At 41.9% G+C, this 18324-nt stretch overlaps 2 protein-coding genes across 2 annotated transcripts; both read left to right on the plus strand.

The window, feature by feature from the left end:
• On the plus strand, positions 1 to 936 carry LOC148163469 (olfactory receptor 4D1-like). The gene has a single exon (XM_088027326.1). The coding sequence runs from the start codon at positions 1 to 3 to the stop codon at positions 934 to 936; it is 936 nt and encodes a 311-aa protein (XP_087883452.1).
• Positions 937 to 10188: 9252 nt separating this feature from the next.
• On the plus strand, positions 10189 to 11124 carry LOC114204322 (olfactory receptor 4D1-like). The gene has a single exon (XM_028097434.2). The coding sequence runs from the start codon at positions 10189 to 10191 to the stop codon at positions 11122 to 11124; it is 936 nt and encodes a 311-aa protein (XP_027953235.2).
• The last annotated feature ends 7200 nt before the right edge of the window (positions 11125 to 18324 follow it).

Consider the following 18324-nt stretch of genomic DNA (forward strand, 5'->3'; position numbering starts at 1 on the left):
ATGGAGGCAAAAAACCTCACGTGGGTATCAGAGTTTGTCTTTTTGGGGTTCTCAGAGACTCGAGAGCTCCAGCTTTTCCTGTTTTTGGCATTCCTGTTTGTCTACACCACCACTGTCATGGGAAACCTCCTCATCATGGTCACAGTGACCTCAGACACCCGGCTCCACACACCCATGTACTTCCTGCTCCGAAATCTGGCTGTCTTAGACCTCTGTTTCTCCTCTGTCACTGCCCCAAAGATGCTGGTGGACTTCCTCTCTGAAAAGAAGACCATCTCCTACCAGGGCTGCATGGCCCAGATCTTCTGCATTCATCTTCTTGGTGGCGCGACTGTCTTCTTCCTCTCGGTGATGGCCTTTGACCGCTACATAGCCATCTCCCGGCCCCTCCACTATGTCACCATCATGAACACTCAGTTGTGTATGGGGCTGGTGGTGGCTGCTTGGGTAGGGGGATTTGTTCACTCCATTGTTCAGCTGGCTCTGATGCTCCCATTGCCTTTTTGTGGCCCCAACGTCCTGGATAATTTCTACTGTGATATCCCACAAGTGCTGAGACTTGCCTGCACTGACACCTCCCTCCTGGAGTTCCTCATGATCTCCAACAGTGGAATGTTGGTCCTTATTTGGTTCCTTCTCCTTCTGATATCTTACACGGTCATCCTGGTGATGCTGAGGTCCCACTCAGGGCAGGCAAGGAAGAAGGCAGCTTCCACCTGCACCACTCACATCATTGTGGTGTCTATGATCTTCATTCCCTGTATCTCTGTCTACTCCCGGCCTTTCACCACCTCTTCCTTGGATAAGGCTTTATCCATCAACTACACAGTTATGACCCCCATGCTCAACCCCATGATCTACACGCTGAGGAATCAGGAGATGCAAGCAGCCATGAAGAGATTACGTAAACACCTCGTGATATGTAACAGGGAGTGAACTTAAAATGTCTTGACTAGGGCCACCTGGGTGGCTCAGTTGGTTAGGTGTCCAACTCTTGATATCAGCTCAGGTCTTGATCTCAGGGAGTGAGTTCAAGCCCTGTGTGGAGTCTAATTAAAGAAATCATTTTGACTTTAAATGACAATTTTTCCATCTGAACTTTTGTTTTCCCATGTGAAAAGTAGAGGAAAGTCTTTATAGATTGTGACATTTGACATTCAATCAGTATATCTTTGTACCTACTCACGTTTGGTATTATGTTAGGCACTTCCTCACGTTTATTTTTTAAAGATTTGTTTACTGATTTGAGAGAGAGAGAGAGAGAGAGAACCCGGGGAAGGGGCAGAGGAGATGGAGAGAGAGAATCTCAAGCCGGACTCCCTGCTGAGCACATAGTGGGTTCTCAGGACCCCAAGATCATGACCTGAGCTGAAATCAAAGGGCTGGATCCTCAAATTACTGAGCCACCCAGGTGCCCTGGCACTTTCTCACTTTTATCTCATCCTCATAAAATGGACAGTGGGTATATTATTATTATATAAACATTTTAACAATGAGAGAACTCAGGGGGAGGTAACTTGCTCAGTGGTGAACAACAAGTGAGTGGCAGAGCTTGGCCAGGACTTGGTTCCTCTGACTCCAAGTTTACAGGCAAGGCTATGGGTGGGATGTGAAATTCAAGGTTTCCCACAAACACAAGGGAAAACCTGGAGAGTTCCTCAGCTGTGGATGAATATCTGTGATGACTGGTGAACAATATCATCTTAACTGTGGAATAATCATAATCTTTTCTTCTCCCTGCTTTTACTCTTTCTTTATCTTTGGAGCTCTGTAACTTCATCCAACTATGTCTTTGCATTCACTGATGGTTGTCAATTTTCTTTTGCCCGTTCAATCTAGTGATTCCATTTGTAAATGACCAGAAGTCACTTGCTGGTTCAATTTTTTAAAAAAGTTATCTTGAGTCCCTTTCTTAATTTATGAAAATGTTACTTTTATGTGACCCAGAATATCAATTCTAAGGATGGTAGGAAGCTTAGAAATGCTAATTATAATCTATAACATTGACCTAAAGGAGAGAAATGGGAGACATTTCCTCAGTGTATCTTACACATGATCATTCCACACATGAGATACTCAATTTTGAACTGAATTTGTTGAGCAATACCCCCTTCTGATGAATACAGCTATATCCATGAGAATTTTTTTATTTATGAGAATTTAAGACAACTCTATTGGAAGATAAAGATAACTTATGTCTATGTTTATGATGTAACTGTGACTCATATCTAAATATATTAACCCCATGGGGCATCTGGGCTTCTGTTGATTGAGTGTCTGACTCTGATTTCAGCTCAGGTCATGATCTCTGTGTGGTAAAATCAAGCCCCTGGTCGGGCTCCGTACTGAAGAGTGGAGCCTGTTTAAGATTGTCCCTCTCCCTCTGCCCCTCCCCACTAACTCATGCTCTCTTGCTCTCTATCTCAATAAATAAAAAAATAAAAATAAATAAAAAATTTATGAAGCCTTAATGGATTGGTGCAATGTCTTTCATAAAGACAGTAGAGGAAAAATTTAAAAGAAATTGTTCATAAAATGGCCTAAATTAAAAACACTCCCCACATTCTGATGCTGTCTTAAATTGTATAGTGAGACTCTAACAGGATTTGCAGCCTTGGCGCTCAGTCCGGGCTCTAACTCCTGCTGGTGGTTCTCCTTTTGGACATCACTGAATCTCCACTTCTTTAGCTATAAAGTTTCCATAATTGCTCACAGTGTTGTGTGGGTCGGTGGGGTACATGGAAAAATTCCAGCACAGGACTTGGCATATAGTCGGCATTGTTAGTTCCTCACCCATTCCCATTTACAATTATTTTTTGACTTCTCATCAATACTTTTTCTTAAATTTTAATTCCAGTATGGTTAACTTACAGTGTTAAATTAGTTTCAGGTGTACAGTATAGTGATTTAACAATTCCATCTATTACTCAGTGCTCATCAAGGTAGGTGTCCTCTTAATCTCCACCTATTTCATCTCTCCCCCCACCCACCTCTCCTCTGGTCACCGTCAGTTTGTTCTCCATAGTTAAGAGTCTGTTTCTTGGTTTGTCTCTTTTTTCCCCCTTTGTTCATTTGTTTTGTTTCTTAAATTCCACATGTGAGTGAAATGATATGATGTTTGTCTTTCTTTTACTGATTTATATAACTTAGCATTATACTGTCTAGACCCATCCACGTTATTGCAAATGGCAAGATTTCATTCCTTTATATGGCTGAATATATTCCATAGTGTGTATATATATATATATATATATATACCACATCTTCTTTATCCATTCGTCTGTCGATGGACACTTGGGCTGTTTCCATAATTTGGCTATTGTAAATAATGTTGCAAGAATCATATGGGTGCATATATCCTTTCAAATTACCGTTTTCATTTTCTTTGTAATGAAAGAATGTTTTCTTGGTAAACAACCAGTAGTGTGATTACCAGGTCTATTTTTAATGTTTTGAGGAACCACCATACTGTTTTCCACAGTGGCTGCACCAGTTTGCATTCCCGCCAAAGTGCATGAGGGATTCTTTTTCTCCACATCCTCGCCAGCGTTTATTGTTTCTTGTGTTTTGGTTTCTGAAAGGTATGAAGTGATATCTCATTGTGGTTTTGATTTGCATTTCCCTGGTGATGAGTGACGTAGAGTGTCTTTTCATGTGTTTGTTGGCCATCTGGATGTCTTCTTTGGAGAAACATGTGTTCATGTCTTCTGCCCATTTTTAAATTGGATTATTTCTTTTTCTGCTGTTGAGTTGTAGAAGTTCCTTATATCTTTTGGATACTAACCCTCTGTTGGATATGTCATTGGCAAATATCTTCTCCCATTCAGTAGGTCATCTTTTAGGGTTGTTGATTGTTTCCTTCACTCTACAGAAACCTTTTAGTTTGATATAGTCCCATAGCTTATTTTTGGTTTTATTTCCCTTCCCTCCGGAGACATATCTACAAAAATGTTGCTATGGCTGATGTCAGAGACATTACTGCCTGTGCTCTCTTCTAGGAATTTTATGGTTTCAGGTATCACATTTAGGTCTTTAATCCATTTCAATTTTATTTTTGTGTATGAAGTGAGATCGTGGTACCGTTCATTTTTTTGCATGGGCTGTCCAGTTTTCCCAACACCATTTGTTGAAGAGACTTCTTTTTATTGGCTATTTTATCCTGCTTTGTCAAAGATTAGTTGACTATATAATTGTGGTTTTACTTCTAGGTTTTCTATTCTTTTCCATTGGTGTATGTGTCTATTTTTGTGCCAGTACCATACTGTTTTGTCACTTGAGCTTTGTAGTATGATTTGAAATCTTCACATAATATCTTTATTTTTCACTTTTTAAGATTTTGTTTCTAAGTAATCTTTACACCCAATGTGGGGCTAGAAATTACAACCCCCAAATCAAGAGTCACATGTGCTACCGACTGAGCCAGCCAGGCGCTTCTCCATCAATACTTTCAAATTAAACCAAGAAAGTTAGTCAACTGGTTCTTGAAGATCTAAACAATCAGGTGTAGTCAAGTAATGCTCTTTTGTCCTTTTGTTTATATAGGATTAGTGAAAAGAGCTCTCTTAGAAGCTGTTGATGGAGGGCTCTAAATTATTTCAGTTTTAGCAGATTAAAAGAATTTTTTATTTGAGTGTAACTCTACTCAACTGACACACTGGTACATTACTTTCAGGTGTGCAGCATAGTGATTCAACTTCTCTATCTGGTATGCTCAGTGATAGTTTGATTCTCACTCAGAGAATATTTCACGTCTCAGCCTTATTAATCTGTAGATCTTGCCATTCCAGGTGGATTTATAATCAGGTTCAAGGATGACTGAGGTGTGAGGAGGAAAAGACCTCAATCAACTTTGCCTAAAATGTTTACTTTACATTGGATCCATAAAAGGTGATGTATCAGTCCGAGTTTCACCAGAGCAACAGGACCAGTTGGATATAGATAACATATGTCTGTTAAGAGATTTATTGCGAGGAATTGGCTTACATAATTGTGAGACTGACCCCTGGGCCAGTATAAATGCATAGGACAGGGGTCAGGAAGGGCAGGCGGGGACGCTGCATGAACTGAAGCCATAGTCCAGAACATCACCTTCTTCAAGGAAATCTCAGTCCTGCCCTCAAGGCTCTTTAACTCATTGAATCAGCCACATCCAGATTATCTAAGAAATTCTCTTTTACTTAAAATCAACTGATTATAGACAGCAATCCCATCAGTGAAGTACCTTTACAGCAACACCTACATTAGGGTTTGATTGAATAACTGGGAACTATAGACTACTCAAATTGACATATAAACCCAACCATCATAACAGGAGGATTATTTATTTATTTATTTATTTATTTATTTATTTATTTATTTGAGCGAGAGAGCATTCAGGTAGTGGGGGAAGAAAGAATCTTAAGCAGACTCTGTGCTGATTGTGGAGCCTGACACAGGGCTGGATCCTACCACCCTGAGATCATGACTTGAGCTGAAACCAAGAGTCTGACACTTAATTCACTGAACCATCTAGGTGCTCCTTTTTTTTTAATAATTTTTATTGTTATGTTAATCACCACACATTACATCATTAGTTTTTGATGTAGTGTTCCATGATTCATTGTTTGTGCGTAACACCCAGCGCTCCACGCAGAATGGGCCCTCTTTAATACCCATCACCAGGCTAACCCATCCCCCCACCCCCCTCCCCTCTAGAACCCTCAGTTGGTTTTTCAGAGTCCATCGTCTCTCATGGTTCGTCTCCTCCTCCGACTTACTCCCCTTCATTCTTCCCCTCCGGCTATCTTCTTCTTCTTTTTTTTTTCTTAACATATATTGCATTATTTGTTTCAGAGGTACAGATCTGTGATTCAACAGTCTTGCACAACTCACAGCGCTCGCCATAGCACGTACCCTCCCCAATGTCTATCACCCAGCCACCCCATCCCTCCCACCCCCCCCACCGCTCCAGCAACCTTCAGTTTGCTTCCTGAGATTAAGAATTCCTCATATCAGTGAGGTCATATGATACATGTCTTTCTCTGATTGACTTATTTCACTCAGCCTAACACCCTCCAGTTCCATCCATGTCGTTGCAAATGGCAAGATCTCATTCTTTTTGATGGCTGCATAATATTCCATTGTGTATATATACCACATCTTCTTTAGCCATTCATCTGTTGATGGACATCTTGGCTCTTTCCACAGTTTGGCTATTGTGGACATTGCTGCTATAAACATTGGGGTGCACGTACCCCTTCGGATCCCTACATTTGTATCTTTGTGGTAAATACCCAGTAGTGCAATTGCTGGATCGTAGGGTAGCTCTATTTTCAACTGTTGGAGGAACCTCCATACTGTTTTCCAGAGTGGTTGCACCAGCTTGCATTCCCACCAACAGTGTCGGAGGGTTCCCCTTTCTCCGCATCCCCGCCAACATCTGTCGTTTCCTGACTTGTTAATTTTAGCCATTCTGACGGGTGTGACGTGGTATCTCATTGAGGTTTTGATTTGGATTTCCCTGATGCCGAGCGAATAACAGGAGGATTATTGATTATCATGATGCTGGGCACCCTCAAGGAGAATATAAATGAAGTTGCTTCTGGATGTATCCTGTATCCACTTAAGTTTGAAATGATAACAATAGTTAAGTCTGTCAAATATTTATTTTCTTAGCTGTATGGTACATAAGGAAATCACTTTCTCGGTTCAGTTTTCTATGTCTGGGTCTTTAGCATGATTCCTCTATTCCTGCCATTCTGGTCTTTGAAATTCATTCTGTTGGCTAGTGGATGCAGTGAACAGATGAGGTTTGGTGGACATTCTACAGACCCATATGTGCCTTGACAGGGGAAATATATTAACTGAAACATACTAGTTTCCTCTTAGTGAAAGCTAAGTCAGAATCAGAACTCAAAATCACCCACATGACAGTCAATGAAATGTACAAGTCCTGTCCCCTTCCCCAGAATCAATCCAGGCCAATTGGTTCCAAGTGATTAAATTTTGAAGAGGACTGAAGCTCTAAATAAGAGTTAGCGGTTGGTTTGTTTTTCAGTCTACATCTCTTGTATGTGGAAGATCTTCACATTATATTCTTATCTGCCAAAGGGAGATACTTAATTTGGCCAAGTGTAAACATGTGCTATGAGAGAATTTAGACCAACTTGGAAATGCTATGTAGATCAGAGAGGTCTAAGAAATCAGGGTTTACAGCACATCAAGCTTACAATGGCAGTCAATGTTGGTTTTGATTACTTTCTCATAATGAGAAATTATAGGAGTTTCTTGTAGCAATCCTAGTGTTAGAATGCACATAAAATGCTAGCATTTTATGTTAGCTATGTCCTTGGTACTTTAGCCCCCAAGGAAGACCTCTCAGAGAGTAAGTGGTTTTGAGACCTTTAGAAACTTTTTAACAACTCCCATTGTTCCCTTGTCTCCAGCGGGAATCGGGGGGGCATCGGCCCAGCTCTGTTCTAGAGCTGAGCCCAGTCCTATAGTGTGTCCCTGAGGATATGCCCTCTTTCCCTAGGGTCACTATCATAGGTGATGTGTGGGCAGTGGCCAGGGAACTGACGCTGCAGGAAGGGGTTCTCCAAGATGATGTGAGACCTGAAGCCATTCTCCCATTCTGGGCTGGAGGAAGGTGAGACACCAAGGTTTTCTCCTCTGTAGATAAATCAGCTGTAGGAAGGACCCAGAAACACCGAACATTGGGAGATTAAACAAGTAGACATAGACTGGATGGTAGTAAGTCTAAAGTGTGAGGAGAGTCTCGGGAAGGAATTCAGGGGAAATATAATGTTGAAAACAGATGCCTCAGGTTGCATGTGAAAACTCAGGCTTTTAACAACCAGGCAGGAATGGAGCGTGCTGAGAGCAGAGCATGAGGAAATGCATCACAAAATGCAGAAAACAAGGTCACAGAATTACGCACTAATACATTAAGTTAGCAAGCACGTTTGGAGCAACTTCTAAGTCAGCTTGGCTGTTCTATGTGCTGGCACTATAATGTTACTGTTAAGAGGGACAAGAAAAGAAAGTGAAAAATGCCCTAAGGGAGTTATTTATAAAACCTTATTGGAACCCAGAGAAAGAAGGAATTAATTCTGCTTGGGAGAGATAGGGGGAGGAGTCACAGAGCAGGTGGTGTCCCAGTCCTTGTAGGGTGAGAAGGTAGTAGAGGGCATTTCAGGAAACAGAACTCATTACCAACGCTACCAAGGAAATCACCGAGCATATGGCACATGTGAGAAGTTATGAATTTCTTGAATGGCAATCAGTTCCAGGGTCACTGGGATACTGATTACAAAACTAGGTGAAGGCTACGTTTTATAGCCTTGTGTGACACGCTGAGAGGGAGTTGCATGCACATAGGTAAGTGTGATTTTCGACTCTGTATAATCCACAAAGCATGTTAGGCAGCTTCAAAGAGTTTGAGTTATAAGCCAGGGGCACTAGACAGTCACCGGAAGATTATAATGAGAGCGAAACTTGATCAGGTATGAACTTAGAAGGTCTCGTTGACAGTCTTATAGAACCGGCCTGCAGTGGAAGTAAATGGAAGGCAAAGGATGAGATGAACCTGACCCTTAATCCATGATGGACTGCAGTAGGCACATGAGAGAGGATGGGACTGAGACAGGGCAGGAGGAGTGGGGAGGACCCCTCACCCCTAACCCGTCCCCCTCCATCTCTCCCCCTACACCTCCTTCTCCAGCTTTGCCCTGTTCCCTCCTCCACCCACCACCTTCCCATTTCCCCTCCGTCACCTGCTCTCTTCCTTCCTCTCCCACCTTGATTCCTTTATCCGTTTCTATGCTCTTATTTCAACATCCTCCTCCTCCTTCTTGTATCAGTAACATCTTCTAAACTTCTTGTTCCTTTCAGCAGAGCTCTCAGGGTCTCCCTCATGAAATACTCATAACTATTTCTTAAACCAGAGACTCTCTCACCCTGGCTTCTCTCTTGTCTCAGCACACACTCTGTAACTTTCTGGGCCTCACCAGGTAAGGGGCTGCACCTCCCAGCTCCCCCCCCCCCACCCAGCATCAACACAACCTGATTTTGGAGCATTGACTGTCCACCAAGATGGGCACTGTGGGGCACAAATAAAGATCCTTGTCTCTGCCTCTGGGAGCTTTCAGTTAAGTTGTGGAGGAAAAACATAGTCACAGGAAAAGCCCATTAACATGAGGATGTGTTAAATGTTGCATGAAAAATCATTGCTAGAAAAGTTTATTTGAGACTGGAAGAAGGGAGGGTGTCTTAGAGGAGGAGAATACCCAGAAGGAGTGATTGCCAGAGTGATTTATTTCCAGGCACTTTCCAGGAACTTGATGTGTTATCTATTTCATGCCCTAGACAATTCTATAAAAAAAGATGTGTTTATTCCTATCTGACAGATGTGGAAACTGAGACTCAGAGAGATTAAGTAGCCGAATTACGGTCAAATCTCAAATAACTAGAAGCCCTGCATTTGACTGCTGTTGTGTTGGACTCCAACTGTCTCCCCAAACTGGATCACACGGAATCTTTGAAAGGCAGGTTGCATATGCTCTGGATGGCTTTAAGATATCTCATGAATGTATATTACAGCACCAGTTTGTATACTGTCCACTGACGAGTCCATTAATAATCAGCACCAGGGGGGCGCCTGGGTGGCTCAGTCAGTTAAGCGACTGCCTTCGGCTCAGGTCATGATCCTGGAATCCCGGGATCGAGTCCCACTTCGGGCTCCCTGCTCGGCAGGGAGTCTGTTTCTCCCTCTGACCCTCCCCCGTCTCATGCGCTCTCTCTGTCTCTCATTCTCTCTCTCAAATAAATAAATAAACAAAATCTTTAAAAAAAAAAAAAGAATCAGCACCAGGTGATATATCTGCACATGAGGACCCATCATCTGCACCTGGACAACTCGGTTTGAACCCTGAGCACTAAAAGTGACTTCATGCATTTGTGTCTATGATTTCTTTAGGAGTATGGAGAAGATGCCATGGAGGCGGCGCCTGGGTGGCTCAGTTGGTTGAGCGACTGCCTTCGGCTCAGGTCATGATCCTGGAGTCCCAGGATCGAGTCCCGCATCGGGCTCCCTGCTGTCAGCGGGGAGTCTGCTTCTCCCTCTGACCCTCACCCCTCTCATGCTCCCTCTCTCTATCTCATTCTCTCTCTCAAATAAATAAAGAAAATCTTAAAAAAAAAAAAGTTGCCATGGAGGCAAAAAACCTCACGTGGGTATCAGAGTTTGTCTTTTTGGGGTTCTCAGAGACTCGAGAGCTCCAGCTTTTCCTGTTTTTGGCATTCCTGTTTGTCTACACCACCACTGTCATGGGAAACCTCCTCATCATGGTCACAGTGACCTCAGACACCCGGCTCCACACACCCATGTACTTCCTGCTCCGAAATCTGGCTGTCTTAGACCTCTGTTTCTCCTCTGTCACTGCCCCAAAGATGCTGGTGGACTTCCTCTCTGAAAAGAAGACCATCTCCTACCAGGGCTGCATGGCCCAGATCTTCTGCATTCATCTTCTTGGTGGCGCGACTGTCTTCTTCCTCTCGGTGATGGCCTTTGACCGCTACATAGCCATCTCCCGGCCCCTCCACTATGTCACCATCATGAACACTCAGTTGTGTATGGGGCTGGTGGTGGCTGCTTGGGTAGGGGGATTTGTTCACTCCATTGTCCAGCTGGCTCTGATGCTCCCATTGCCTTTTTGTGGCCCCAACGTCCTGGATAATTTCTACTGTGATATCCCACAAGTGCTGAGACTTGCCTGCACTGACACCTCCCTCCTGGAGTTCCTCATGATCTCCAACAGTGGAATGTTGGTCCTTATTTGGTTCCTTCTCCTTCTGATATCTTACACGGTCATCCTGGTGATGCTGAGGTCCCACTCAGGGCAGGCACGGAAGAAGGCAGCTTCCACCTGCACCACTCACATCATTGTGGTGTCTATGATCTTCATTCCCTGTATCTCTGTCTACTCCCGGCCTTTCACCACCTCTTCCTTGGATAAGGCTTTATCCATCAACTACACAGCTATGACCCCCATGCTCAACCCCATGATCTACACGCTGAGGAATCAGGAGATGCAAGCAGCCATGAAGAGATTACGTAAACACCTCGTGATATGTAACAGGGAGTGAACTTAAAATGTCTTGACTAGGGCCACCTGGGTGGCTCAGTTGGTTAGGTGTCCAACTCTTGATATCAGCTCAGGTCTTGATCTCAGGGAGTGAGTTCAAGCCCTGTGTGGAGTCTAATTAAAGAAATCATTTTGACTTTAAATGACAATTTTTCCATCTGAACTTTTGTTTTCCCATGTGAAAAGTAGAGGAAAGTCTTTATAGATTGTGACATTTGACATTCAATCAGTATATCTTTGTACCTACTCATGTTTGGTATTATGTTAGGCACTTCCTCACGTTTATTTTTTAAAGATTTGTTTACTGATTTGAGAGAGAGAGAGAGAGAGAGAGAGAACCCGGGGAAGGGGCAGAGGAGATGGAGAGAGAGAATCTCAAGCCGGACTCCCTGCTGAGCACATAGTGGGTTCTCAGGACCCCAAGATCATGACCTGAGCTGAAATCAAAGGGCTGGATCCTCAAATTACTGAGCCACCCAGGTGCCCTGGCACTTTCTCACTTTTATCTCATCCTCATAAAATGGACAGTGGGTATATTATTATTATATAAACATTTTAACAATGAGAGAACTCAGGGGGAGGTAACTTGCTCAGTGGTGAACAACAAGTGAGTGGCAGAGCTTGGCCAGGACTTGGTTCCTCTGACTCCAAGTTTACAGGCAAGGCTATGGGTGGGATGTGAAATTCAAGGTTTCCCACAAACACAAGGGAAAACCTGGAGAGTTCCTCAGCTGTGGATGAATATCTGTGATGACTGGTGAACAATATCATCTTAACTGTGGAATAATCATAATCTTTTCTTCTCCCTGCTTTTACTCTTTCTTTATCTTTGGAGCTCTGTAACTTCATCCAACTATGTCTTTGCATTCACTGATGGTTGTCAATTTTCTTTTGCCCGTTCAATCTAGTGATTCCATTTGTAAATGACCAGAAGTCACTTGCTGGTTCAATTTTTTAAAAAAGTTATCTTGAGTCCCTTTCTTAATTTATGAAAATGTTACTTTTATGTGACCCAGAATATCAATTCTAAGGATGGTAGGAAGCTTAGAAATGCTAATTATAATCTATAACATTGACCTAAAGGAGAGAAATGGGAGACATTTCCTCAGTGTATCTTACACATGATCATTCCACACATGAGATACTCAATTTTGAACTGAATTTGTTGAGCAATACCCCCTTCTGATGAATACAGCTATATCCATGAGAATTTTTTTATTTATGAGAATTTAAGACAACTCTATTGGAAGATAAAGATAACTTATGTCTATGTTTATGATGTAACTGTGACTCATATCTAAATATATTAACCCCATGGGGCATCTGGGCTTCTGTTGATTGAGTGTCTGACTCTGATTTCAGCTCAGGTCATGATCTCTGTGTGGTAAAATCAAGCCCCTGGTCGGGCTCCGTACTGAAGAGTGGAGCCTGTTTAAGATTGTCCCTCTCCCTCTGCCCCTCCCCACTAGCTCATGCTCTCTTGCTCTCTATCTCAATAAATAAAAAAATAAAAATAAATAAAAAATTTATGAAGCCTTAATGGATTGGTGCAATGTCTTTCATAAAGACAGTAGAGGAAAAATTTAAAAGAAATTGTTCATAAAATGGCCTAAATTAAAAACACTCCCCACATTCTGATGCTGTCTTAAATTGTATAGTGAGACTCTAACAGGATTTGCAGCCTTGACGCTCAGTCCGGGCTCTAACTCCTGCTGGTGGTTCTCCTTTTGGACATCACTGAATCTCCACTTCTTTAGCTATAAAGTTTCCATAATTGCTCACAGTGTTGTGTGGGTCGGTGGGGTACATGGAAAAATTCCAGCACAGGACTTGGCATATAGTCGGCATTGTTAGTTCCTCACCCATTCCCATTTACAATTATTTTTTGACTTCTCATCAATACTTTTTCTTAAATTTTAATTCCAGTATGGTTAACTTACAGTGTTAAATTAGTTTCAGGTGTACAGTATAGTGATTTAACAATTCCATCTATTACTCAGTGCTCATCAAGGTAGGTGTCCTCTTAATCTCCACCTATTTCATCTCTCCCCCCACCCACCTCTCCTCTGGTCACCGTCAGTTTGTTCTCCATAGTTAAGAGTCTGTTTCTTGGTTTGTCTCTTTTTTCCCCCCTTTGTTCATTTGTTTTGTTTCTTAAATTCCACATGTGAGTGAAATGATATGATGTTTGTCTTTCTTTTACTGATTTATATAACTTAGCATTATACTGTCTAGACCCATCCATGTTATTGCAAATGGCAAGATTTCATTCCTTTATATGGCTGAATATATTCCATAGTGTGTATATATATATATATACCACATCTTCTTTATCCATTCGTCTGTCGATGGACACTTGGGCTGTTTCCATAATTTGGCTATTGTAAATAATGTTGCAAGAATCATATGGGTGCATATATCCTTTCAAATTACCGTTTTCATTTTCTTTGTAATGAAAGAATGTTTTCTTGGTAAACAACCAGTAGTGTGATTACCAGGTCTATTTTTAATGTTTTGAGGAACCACCATACTGTTTTCCACAGTGGCTGCACCAGTTTGCATTCCCGCCAAAGTGCATGAGGGATCCTTTTTCTCCACATCCTCGCCAGCGTTTATTGTTTCTTGTGTTTTTGATTTCTGAAAGGTATGAAGTGATATCTCATTGTGGTTTTGATTTGCATTTCCCTGGTGATGAGTGACGTAGAGTGTCTTTTCATGTGTTTGTTGGCCATCTGGATGTCTTCTTTGGAGAAACATGTGTTCATGTCTTCTGCCCATTTTTAAATTGGATTATTTCTTTTTCTGCTGTTGAGTTGTAGAAGTTCCTTATATCTTTTGGATACTAACCCTCTGTTGGATATGTCATTGGCAAATATCTTCTCCCATTCAGTAGGTCATCTTTTAGGGTTGTTGATTGTTTCCTTCACTCTACAGAAACCTTTTAGTTTGATATAGTCCCATAGCTTATTTTTGGTTTTATTTCCCTTCCCTCCGGAGACATATCTACAAAAATGTTGCTATGGCTGATGTCAGAGACATTACTGCCTGTGCTCTCTTCTAGGAATTTTATGGTTTCAGGTATCACATTTAGGTCTTTAATCCATTTCAATTTTATTTTTGTGTATGAAGTGAGATCGTGGTACCGTTCATTTTTTTGCATGGGCTGTCCAGTTTTCCCAACACCATTTGTTGAAGAGACTTCTTTTTATTGGCTATTTTATCCTGCTTTGTCAAAGATTAGTTGACTATATAATTGTGGTTTTACTTCTAGGTTTTCTATTCTTTTCCATTGGTGTATGTGTCTATTTTTGTGCCAGTACCATACTGTTTTGTCACTTGAGCTTTGTAGTATGATTTGAAATCTTCACATAATATCTTTATTTTTCACTTTTTAAGATTTTGTTTCTAAGTAATCTTTACACCCAATGTGGGGCTAGAAATTACAACCCCCAAATCAAGAGTCACATGTGCTACCGACTGAGCCAGCCAGGCGCTTCTCCATCAATACTTTCAAATTAAACCAAGAAAGTTAGTCAACTGGTTCTTGAAGATCTAAACAATCAGGTGTAGTCAAGTAATGCTCTTTTGTCCTTTTGTTTATATAGGATTAGTGAAAAGAGCTCTCTTAGAAGCTGTTGATGGAGGGCTCTAAATTATTTCAGTTTTAGCAGATTAAAAGAATTTTTTATTTGAGTGTAACTCTACTCAACTGACACACTGGTACATTACTTTCAGGTGTGCAGCATAGTGATTCAACTTCTCTATCTGGTATGCTCAGTGATAGTTTGATTCTCACTCAGAGAATATTTCACGTCTCAGCCTTATTAATCTGTAGATCTTGCCATTCCAGGTGGATTTATAATCAGGTTCAAGGATGACTGAGGTGTGAGGAGGAAAAGACCTCAATCAACTTTGCCTAAAATGTTTACTTTACATTGGATCCATAAAAGGTGATGTATCAGTCCGAGTTTCACCAGAGCAACAGGACCAGTTGGATATAGATAACATATGTCTGTTAAGAGATTTATTGCGAGGAATTGGCTTACATAATTGTGAGACTGACCCCTGGGCCAGTATAAATGCATAGGACAGGGGTCAGGAAGGGCAGGCGGGGACGCTGCATGAACTGAAGCCATAGTCCAGAACATCACCTTCTTCAAGGAAATCTCAGTCCTGCCCTCAAGGCTCTTTAACTCATTGAATCAGCCACATCCAGATTATCTAAGAAATTCTCTTTTACTTAAAATCAACTGATTATAGACAGCAATCCCATCAGTGAAGTACCTTTACAGCAACACCTACATTAGGGTTTGATTGAATAACTGGGAACTATAGACTACTCAAATTGACATATAAACCCAACCATCATAACAGGAGGATTATTTATTTATTTATTTATTTATTTATTTATTTATTTATTTGAGCGAGAGAGCATTCAGGTAGTGGGGGAAGAAAGAATCTTAAGCAGACTCTGTGCTGATTGTGGAGCCTGACACAGGGCTGGATCCTACCACCCTGAGATCATGACTTGAGCTGAAACCAAGAGTCTGACACTTAATTCACTGAACCATCTAGGTGCTCCTTTTTTTTTAATAATTTTTATTGTTATGTTAATCACCACACATTACATCATTAGTTTTTGATGTAGTGTTCCATGATTCATTGTTTGTGCGTAACACCCAGCGCTCCACGCAGAATGGGCCCTCTTTAATACCCATCACCAGGCTAACCCATCCCCCCACCCCCCTCCCCTCTAGAACCCTCAGTTGGTTTTTCAGAGTCCATCGTCTCTCATGGTTCGTCTCCTCCTCCGACTTACTCCCCTTCATTCTTCCCCTCCGGCTATCTTCTTCTTCTTTTTTTTTTCTTAACATATATTGCATTATTTGTTTCAGAGGTACAGATCTGTGATTCAACAGTCTTGCACAACTCACAGCGCTCGCCATAGCACGTACCCTCCCCAATGTCTATCACCCAGCCACCCCATCCCTCCCACCCCCCCCACCGCTCCAGCAACCTTCAGTTTGCTTCCTGAGATTAAGAATTCCTCATATCAGTGAGGTCATATGATACATGTCTTTCTCTGATTGACTTATTTCACTCAGCCTAACACCCTCCAGTTCCATCCATGTCGTTGCAAATGGCAAGATCTCATTCTTTTTGATGGCTGCATAATATTCCATTGTGTATATATACCACATCTTCTTTAGCCATTCATCTGTTGATGGACATCTTGGCTCTTTCCACAGTTTGGCTATTGTGGACATTGCTGCTATAAACATTGGGGTGCACGTACCCCTTCGGATCCCTACATTTGTATCTTTGTGGTAAATACCCAGTAGTGCAATTGCTGGATCGTAGGGTAGCTCTATTTTCAACTGTTGGAGGAACCTCCATACTGTTTTCCAGAGTGGTTGCACCAGCTTGCATTCCCACCAACAGTGTCGGAGGGTTCCCCTTTCTCCGCATCCCCGCCAACATCTGTCGTTTCCTGACTTGTTAATTTTAGCCATTCTGACGGGTGTGACGTGGTATCTCATTGAGGTTTTGATTTGGATTTCCCTGATGCCGAGCGAATAACAGGAGGATTATTGATTATCATGATGCTGGGCACCCTCAAGGAGAATATAAATGAAGTTGCTTCTGGATGTATCCTGTATCCACTTAAGTTTGAAATGATAACAATAGTTAAGTCTGTCAAATATTTATTTTCTTAGCTGTATGGTACATAAGGAAATCACTTTCTCGGTTCAGTTTTCTATGTCTGGGTCTTTAGCATGATTCCTCTATTCCTGCCATTCTGGTCTTTGAAATTCATTCTGTTGGCTAGTGGATGCAGTGAACAGATGAGGTTTGGTGGACATTCTACAGACCCATATGTGCCTTGACAGGGGAAATATATTAACTGAAACATACTAGTTTCCTCTTAGTGAAAGCTAAGTCAGAATCAGAACTCAAAATCACCCACATGACAGTCAATGAAATGTACAAGTCCTGTCCCCTTCCCCAGAATCAATCCAGGCCAATTGGTTCCAAGTGATTAAATTTTGAAGAGGACTGAAGCTCTAAATAAGAGTTAGCGGTTGGTTTGTTTTTCAGTCTACATCTCTTGTATGTGGAAGATCTTCACATTATATTCTTATCTGCCAAAGGGAGATACTTAATTTGGCCAAGTGTAAACATGTGCTATGAGAGAATTTAGACCAACTTGGAAATGCTATGTAGATCAGAGAGGTCTAAGAAATCAGGGTTTACAGCACATCAAGCTTACAATGGCAGTCAATGTTGGTTTTGATTACTTTCTCATAATGAGAAATTATAGGAGTTTCTTGTAGCAATCCTAGTGTTAGAATGCACATAAAATGCTAGCATTTTATGTTAGCTATGTCCTTGGTACTTTAGCCCCCAAGGAAGACCTCTCAGAGAGTAAGTGGTTTTGAGACCTTTAGAAACTTTTTAACAACTCCCATTGTTCCCTTGTCTCCAGCGGGAATCGGGGGGGCATCGGCCCAGCTCTGTTCTAGAGCTGAGCCCAGTCCTATAGTGTGTCCCTGAGGATATGCCCTCTTTCCCTAGGGTCACTATCATAGGTGATGTGTGGGCAGTGGCCAGGGAACTGACGCTGCAGGAAGGGGTTCTCCAAGATGATGTGAGACCTGAAGCCATTCTCCCATTCTGGGCTGGAGGAAGGTGAGACACCAAGGTTTTCTCCTCTGTAGATAAATCAGCTGTAGGAAGGACCCAGAAACACCGAACATTGGGAGATTAAACAAGTAGACATAGACTGGATGGTAGTAAGTCTAAAGTGTGAGGAGAGTCTCGGGAAGGAATTCAGGGGAAATATAATGTTGAAAACAGATGCCTCAGGTTGCATGTGAAAACTCAGGCTTTTAACAACCAGGCAGGAATGGAGCGTGCTGAGAGCAGAGCATGAGGAAATGCATCACAAAATGCAGAAAACAAGGTCACAGAATTACGCACTAATACATTAAGTTAGCAAGCACGTTTGGAGCAACTTCTAAGTCAGCTTGGCTGTTCTATGTGCTGGCACTATAATGTTACTGTTAAGAGGGACAAGAAAAGAAAGTGAAAAATGCCCTAAGGGAGTTATTTATAAAACCTTATTGGAACCCAGAGAAAGAAGGAATTAATTCTGCTTGGGAGAGATAGGGGGAGGAGTCACAGAGCAGGTGGTGTCCCA

Source organism: Eumetopias jubatus, unplaced genomic scaffold (genome assembly GCF_037043125.1).
Source record: "Eumetopias jubatus isolate StellerSeaLion01/CBP00866 unplaced genomic scaffold, mEumJub1_p1.0 scaffold_10, whole genome shotgun sequence".
Lineage (NCBI taxonomy): Eukaryota > Metazoa > Chordata > Mammalia > Carnivora > Otariidae > Eumetopias > Eumetopias jubatus.